Source organism: Melanerpes formicivorus, unplaced genomic scaffold (genome assembly GCF_026170545.1).
Source record: "Melanerpes formicivorus ecotype bairdi unplaced genomic scaffold, bMelFor1.0.p_v2 SCAF_90, whole genome shotgun sequence".
NCBI classification, from domain to species: Eukaryota; Metazoa; Chordata; class Aves; order Piciformes; family Picidae; genus Melanerpes; species Melanerpes formicivorus.
The window spans coordinates 1,023,436-1,031,128 of NW_027142442.1; the positions used below are offsets into that span (position 1 = coordinate 1,023,436).

Consider the following 7,693-nt stretch of genomic DNA (forward strand, 5'->3'; position numbering starts at 1 on the left):
CTGCAAAAATAGGCCTAGTTTGGCAGGCACGACCTGGTACAACCCCTTTCTGTACTGCTCTGTGGACAAATTTCCTTTTATTCTCCTCCTTGCATTTCTAGGGCAGCCAAAACCTCCAGGGCAGGGAGCCGCCCCGGGCTCGGAGCTTGCCCATAGCACAGCCCCAAGCGCATTCACGGTATCGCTTTCACGTCAGAAGGCAGCACCTGCGCACCCTTACCGGGGCGCAAGCACTAAGAGGAACGGGCAGGGGGTCGGCAGAGCGTTTATAACAGCACAGGCCCGAGGACGCTTTCTTCCTGGCACTAATTCCGCGCGCCCTAGGCCATGCCAGCTCCCATGGTACAGAAGTCACCACGGCACAACGCCGGCGCTGTCGTGATCACCGCCACGACCCGGCTCGATTCCTGTGCTCTCGCGAGAGCAGCCGGTTAGCCCTCGCAGCGCGCCTGCGCGGCGGTGGGACGGCCCCAGCGCCTCCCCGGCAGGCGGCCCCCCAGTGGGGGCCGGGCCAGAGAGCTGCGGGTGGCCGTGGTGGTGTAGCCATGGAGCCGAGTTTGGAGGAGCTAATGCCGCGGCTGCTGCCCGTGGATGACTGTGACTTGGCTGAGGACTTCGACCCCACGGTGCCTCCCAGGACGCCCCAGGAGTATCTGAAGCGCGTCCAGTGAGTGGCGGAGGGGAAGGGCTGCCGGTGCCGCTCGGACCGAGCTTCGCGTTGGGATGCGCAAGGGTGTCTGTATCAGGCTCACCGGCCATCCGCGGCCAGCAGCGCCGCTTCCTCAACGCTCCCAGTGCGTTGGGAACCCGTCCGGTATCGCGTCTAGACCCATGCGCGCTCTGGCAGGCGGCTGCGTCTCTTGGGCTGCGTAACGCCCGCTGCACGCCACGGGCCTCGGCGGACTCGGTTCTGCGCAGCGGCCCGCAGCTCCGAGCGCCGATGCAGCGCTGTTTCCCGTAGCGATGGAGGTCCAGTCCTTGGCTCTCCGTACCAGCAGCGGTGGCCTCTCTCTCCCCAGGTCTCGTTGCGGCACTTGGGCAAGTTAAGATGTAAGCAAGCTTCGAGGGGGTGGGAGCAGTCGTGTAGAAACGGAGAACGCTTGGTCTGCGACTCGCAAACCTTCGCTAAGAACTGCCGGTACAGTCAGGGGTTTGCATGCCTAAAGATTTACATACGAGCGATATTTCAGAGACATCCAGCATATAATGACTTGTTACGAGAAAGGTAAAACCGTAGCCACTTGATTTTGTTTTGCAGGATTGAAGCAGCTCGATGCCCAGATGTGGTAGTGGCGCAAATAGACCCCAGAAAATTGAGAAAAAAGCAGACAGTAAACATTTCAGTAAGTCTGAGAGCTTTTGCACATTTCGAGAGGAAAAAAAGAAAGGGAGGAAAATGTTAGTATCATAATGTTTGTACTAATGTTGGGTACTGGTTGGCAAAGTTAAATAGCACTGTCGGCTTTTAAAAACATACAGAATTAAATGTGTGGTACGAACTGCTGGCTAACAAGAGTCTTTGTAACTGATTTAAATGGATAATATCCATACTGTTTGATAGACAGCAGACTGATTTACTGAGGAAGTCAAATGTTGCAGTAAATTTTACAAATACTTGATCATAAAACTTGAATGAACTTTAGAAAAGAGGTTTATCTCCATACCTATATTTAATTATGTACCTAGGGTAAGGGTATTAAGTGCAGCTGAGCTTTTCTAAAGTTAGATGAAATTATAGCATCACTTCTTTCCTTTTTGGTTGATCTCATCAGAATTTTTCTTTACTAGCCAAGCAGATTTTCCTGTTGTCACACTGCCCAGCCATCTAGGTTTTTAATCCATGTGCAAATAGTTCAAGGCACCAAGTTTGCCACTACTCTGAAATCTCACTACCTAATTGCTTAAGAAAAGCTGCTAGTGCTGTAACTTCTGTGACCATTCTCTTAATTTTTCTCAGAATTAATTTCCTAAAAGATACTTTTGTGATCCTCTCTGTTCTTGGACCTACTGTCTTGGCAAGTAGAACACTTAAAAATCATAGAATCAATAAGGTTGGAAAAGACTTCAAAGATCATCAAGTCCAACCTGTCACCCAAGACCTCATGACTGCTAGACCATGGCACCAAGTGCCACCTCCAGTCCCCTCTTGAAAACCTCCAGGGATGGTGACTCCACCACCTCCCTGGGCAGCACATTCCAATGGCTAACAACTCTCTCTGTGAAGAACTTTCTCCTCACCTCGAGCCTAAACTTCCCCTGGTGCAGCTTGAGACTATGTCCTCTTATTCTGGTGCTGGTTGCCTGGGACTCATTGCATCTGTGCAAGATAAAGAAACAGCACCCTGCTTTTTATAAACAGGGGAATTAAGGCAGAACAACTGGTAAAAAATATGATCTTAAATAATGCTTTGACAGTGTACATTGGATACTTAGTTTTCCTGCTTATTTGCTTATGAGAAGAGTCAAACAGCAGCAGTATTTTGTCTAAACCAACTGTTAAAGTCTGTCTTCAATGTGGACATGAAATTATCCTTCTTAAATGAAGATGTAAAGGATATTGTTTATTTGATAGTGAACATTTATGAGTTCTTTGTTCTGAGGTTTCTTCTTATAAAGCTTTCTTTACATTATAACCAATGCCAGTATTTTCTTAAGATTTCCAGATGTCAGCCTGCTCCTGAAGGATATTCTCCAACACTGAAATGGCAACAGCAGCAAGTGGCCAATTTCTCAGCTGTTCGTCAGGTACAGAACGGCCTTTGTGAGGGGGGACTTGCACTGTCTAGGTAGAACACATCTGTGCTTTATGGGAACAAACTTGTATCTGGGATAGAAATGTTCTGACTTTATAGTAGGACAGATGTTTGTAGGGAAATGTTTTAAGCTCTTGAAAAAGATTACACTCTGTAGCTTTTAAACCTCTGAAAAACATTGAATCATGTTTAAAATAACTCTTATCAACTTCAGTTAAAATCATGTCAATATTTAGATTAAATGATCCATGGAGTAGCTGAGGGAAGGCAAAACTCCCTATGATGTTATGCAGTTTTATTAAAACCTAGTGCTAGCAGGAAAAAAATCTACAAGACTACTAAAACTTAGTACCTTAACTTTATGTAGTAGATTTCAAACTCTTTCATCTGTAGCATTCACATTCCAAAAACCCGGCATGAGCAACCTCCGTTTATATTGAGGCATATAAAATATGTAGCCAGTTATGCCTCTAGTGATTTACATAACACCATAAAATATGCTGCTTTGTACATTTTAAGAACAGTGGAGAGCAATTGTGGCTAGACTGAAACAACTGCAAAGCTAAACTGTGATTTGGCTTCGTTTTAATTAACGCAGAGCCTGACCAAGCACAGAAATCACTGGCGGTCACAACATTTGGACAGCAACGTCAGCATGGTGAGTAGAGTTCCTAACGGTGCTGGTTTTCATCCAGTTACTAAATCAGTGCTAAATCTTGTTTTAGTTCAATGCAGGAACTTCTGAATATCATCTTTCCTTCACTGCCTTCAAGACAGCAATATTTCACAGTTTTTCCTTTATTTTTCTTCACTTCAGCCAAAATCGGAGGATGAAGAAGGCTGGAAGAAGTTCTGCCTGGGTGAAAGAGTATACTCAGAAATAGAGGCACTATCTGATAATGAAAATCTAGGAGTCAATTACATAAAGGTGAGTACAGGACTTCTAACTAGTTTTTAGCTGCTGTTTTCTACTGCTGTTTGTTACCACTTTGTGGTGGAGTCACCATCTTTGGGGGTGTTCAGGAGGAGACTTGATGGGGTGCTTGGTGCCATGGGTTAGTTGTTTAGGTGGGTTGGATTGGTTGATGGGTTGGACACGATGATCTTGAAGGTCTCTTCCAATCTGATTTATTCTATGTATTCTAATAGGAAGTGCTCTTTGGTGAGAACAGAAGGTGCCATTCTTTTTCCAAGTGGAAACTGAGTGAAGCAGAGAACAAGTCTATCCCTTTAGTCAGAAAGATGATGAATTCCTTCATTTATTACCAGCTAGAGCACAGGACTTTGTTGCTCATCAAGCTGAAAGCTTTCTGCATAGCCTGCTTTAAGTCTTTTGTTGAATAGTGATACATGGTTACTCTCCTCATACGTGCTGTCCTACAAATATATTCTTCACTGTATCACTTTGAAAAATAACAAAACTAACAACAGTAAAAGCAAGGTTCTCTGATGCCAAATTTGGACCTTACTTGAAGATATTTTTTAAAATACACCTCAGAGCTCAGAACAAAACTAAAAAATCACTACAAATGTCTGAGCATCACTTCAAAATATTTATGATAATACACATTCTCCACCTTGGCTTGTCTTTTTCTTCAGGTGGGCTTTCCTCCTTTGCTAAGTATTGTAAGCAGAATGAATCAGGTAAGCCTACCTCTCAGAATCACATAGAGACATGGCATAAATGGTTATTTTTCATATTCTATCTGTTGTAAAAGCCTTACTTTATTTTTCTGTGCTAGAGTAGGGGATTGTGTATAACCACTGCTACTCATTGTAGAGGGAAAACAATCATCTCACCTTCAACTACAAACCACTTTACTAGCAAACACTAATCATGGCTAGTTTTAAGAGTATTTTGTCTTTTCAATTTCTCTATAAAGCCTTTAACATTTCAGTTTTTGCTGAATGCCCCATTAGGTGCCTGACAGTTTAAGATGTCTTAGTTATGTTTTAAATGCAGTCCTTCAACTTGTGAACCCTTAGGTATGTTGTAAGGCTATAAGAATCACACTTATCTTTCCTTTACTACCATTTCCCACAAGTCACCTGTGGTGGATTGAGATTTCCCCCCCGCCCCCAACATAAACAAAATTTTAAAGGCATAGCCTAAAACCACCACATCACCTCTGTGTCATTCCTAATCTGTGGCTACTGATCCATCACTTCAACACAGAAAATAATTGTATATATAAAGTCCTTTCCAAAAAATGGTGCTTAAATACTTTATTTACACTAATACGTAACTTCAAGCTACAATAGATCCCAGATAGCGTCACAGTGCGGTAAAAATACATCATGTGTATTTTAAATCCCATTGCTTGTTATATAAACATAATCCTTTGTGTAGCAGGACAACAAAACATGGAAGGTGTTGTGTTGTCTCTTTCTGTTCCTCTTTTGAAGGCATAGCCTTTTTATATAAATACAATCCTTTGGGTAGCAGGACAGCAAAACAAAACATGGAAGGTATTGTATTGTCTCTTTCTGTTCCTCTTTTGAAGGCAACAGTAACCAGTGTCTTAGAATACCTGATAAGCTGGTTTGGAGAGAAAAAATTTACTCCAGAACTGGTAACTTTTAATTTCTTCTAACTACTTGCACATGAACACATTAGCAAAGGGATAAATTGTCACAGTTTGCTGTGAAGTTGTTTTAGTTTCTGAAGAGGTCTCTAGATGCATGTATCATATTCAGTTACTTTCAAAACCTTTTTGATTAGATACTAAAACAAGTATTCATGTACATTTTTGTAAGGCTTATTAGAAAACATAATGGATACAGATCTATCAAGTACTGCCAACACACCTTTTCCTTTTTTATTGCTCCCCATGCTAACTTGAACCACAAGGTTACATGAGTCTTGCTGCTGGGGAGAGAAGATGCTCTGACTGCTGCAGCTTTGGTTCTGACCAGTTAGGGTGCTGAACATTATTTACTGACACCTCCATTTTAGCCTGAAGATGTATGATAATGTGGTTGCAGAGACATACTTAATATTTCCACATGGAGCATAGACCAGAAACCTGAGCTGCATTAGTGTGGTGACAAAGTAGATTGACTAGCTGTGTAATGACATCACAGCCACAAAAGACCTCGGTGGATTCATCTCATCTCATTCAGCAGCACAAAGCAAGAGAGTAATGAAAAATTAAATCTGTAATACTAAAGAGTTTCACTATTTGAGTCACTTGGAGGCCTTTCATGTCTGTCCTTTTCTGTAGGCCTCTCTTCTTTTTAACTAACATGCTGCAGAGAATGTGTGTATTGACTTTTGGTTTATTCCCATAATGAAAGTCACTAGACACGGGAATGAAGTTAAACTGGTAGTAGAAATGACATTTATAAGAATGCAGGAGAAAGTAAAATACAAAGGATGTGTTTACACAGTGGTACAAATCTTAAAGCTGATTTAACAGCATTAGTTCCACAAAGATCTGACTTGACACATTCACTTTCCAGGAATGTTCTTCCACTTGGCAAAGTGAAAAATTAATAGCAAAGTAATAATCTTCAGCTATTACTAAAATTATCCTTCTCTTAGACTTTAATAGTGTAAGCTGTATTAATATATATCTTTGGCAGTATTAAAAAGGAATTGCCAGGTATTCCAGGAGTGCTGCTCACAAGCTTGTCTTGAAATACAAAATTCTACTGTGTAGTGTCTAATGTGGCCTTCAAATGTTTCAGTTCTGGCAGCAGAACTTAAATTTTGTTTTGAGACCTGTGTTCCAGGCTTGCTCTCTATAACAAGAGTTCATGAAGCTTCTAAGAAATGCTTTTAATTAAAACTTTGTTATTGGGATCCACACAGGGTAGATGGCTTTATGCACTGTTGGCCTGCCTTGAAAAACCTTTGCTACCTGAAGCTCACTCCCTTATTCGACAGCTGGCAAGAAGGTGCTCAGAAGTCAGAGTACTAGAGGTAAGATTTAATGGAACATCATGCAAAGGACTTGCTGAACTTGACAAATTATTAGGAGGATGATTTTTCTGTTCTTGAAGTCTTGCCTGAGAGTGAAGGGAAGATTTCAAGCATGTAACAGCTTTTCCATTTGACCTAGGTACCAAAAGAACTGTTATTTCTCTTTCAGGAGAACAAGAATGCAGAACAGATATCAGCACTGAACTTGATAATCTGCTTAGTTAGCAGGTAATGCAACCTACATACCTAAAAGAGTAAAGTATGTCCAGAGAAAGATGTGTGATTACTCTTGATTTAACCTAGATTATTTTAAAGCAGAAGTCAGTTAAAGTACCCTGGGCCTGTACAGCTAGTGTACTTAGTTAAAAGGATTTAACCTAAATGTAAGAGTAAAGGAGGTTTACTGATTTCTTCATCAGATGAGCCCCCTCAACTCCAGAGCTGTAATTACTATAGAAACACTGAAAGAAGAGCTAGGAAGCAAGGGGTCTAACAGCTCAGAACAAAGTAAGGAGTATGTTGCATTAGAGGTTTCTTACAGTATTTTACTTCTCTCCACTAGGTACTTTGATCAACGGGACTTGGCTGATGAGCCTTCCTAGACTGTTTTGAGACTACAAAGTATTGTGCATTGCCATTGTACAAACAGCATTAGCAGAGCTAACAGCAAGACCCTGCACTGTTCAGACCTGAAGTACTGTAAAACCCCTTCACAACACCATCATCACTTGGGATAGCTATGAATACCTTAACATGAGCTTTATTTAGCATGAGGCTGTCAGTGTTTCAGATACCATCATCATTGTAAAATGATCAATGAACTGTCTGGCATCATCTCTCCAGCTACTGTCTCTGTAAACTACATTCTTGGTTAGAAATTGCCACCATCTGAGTAATCCTGTGGACACTGCCTTTAGGTGAAGTCTGAAGTTACATCACAAATCATTGACTTTTATCTAGAACACACCTATTGAGGGCTTTTTAAAATAAAACTGAAGTTGTAAAGTGTTCTTAA

The 7,693-nt window shown here is 41.8% G+C and overlaps 1 protein-coding gene across 2 annotated transcripts; it reads left to right on the forward strand.

Annotated features, from left to right (window-relative positions):
* Positions 1–457: 457 nt before the first annotated feature.
* GEMIN2 (gem nuclear organelle associated protein 2) lies at positions 458–7,693 on the forward strand. Of its 2 annotated transcripts, XM_068165523.1 has the most exons (10): positions 459–667; positions 1,259–1,343; positions 2,656–2,745; positions 3,352–3,411; positions 3,571–3,681; positions 4,353–4,397; positions 5,258–5,326; positions 6,568–6,678; positions 6,848–6,906; positions 7,241–7,693. In XM_068165523.1, the coding sequence occupies exons 1-10, from the start codon at positions 546–548 to the stop codon at positions 7,278–7,280; spliced, it is 792 nt and encodes a 263-aa protein (XP_068021624.1). In that variant the 5' UTR covers positions 459–545; the 3' UTR covers positions 7,281–7,693. The 2 variants fall into 2 exon arrangements, with proteins under 2 accessions (XP_068021625.1, XP_068021624.1); XM_068165524.1 differs by lacking the exon at positions 4,353–4,397 and having other exon boundaries at positions 458–667.

Bases quoted from the DNA above. Each gene is read 5' to 3' on its own strand.
- GEMIN2 (XM_068165523.1), top strand. From the start codon at position 546: ATGGAGCCGAGTTTGGAGGAGCTAATGCCGCGGCTGCTGCCCGTGGAT. The intron at 1,344-2,655 runs GTAAGTCTGAGA...TATTTTCTTAAG, and splicing joins AGCAGACAGTAAACATTTCA to ATTTCCAGATGTCAGCCTGC. The intron at 4,398-5,257 runs GTAAGCCTACCT...CCTCTTTTGAAG, and splicing joins TTGTAAGCAGAATGAATCAG to GCAACAGTAACCAGTGTCTT.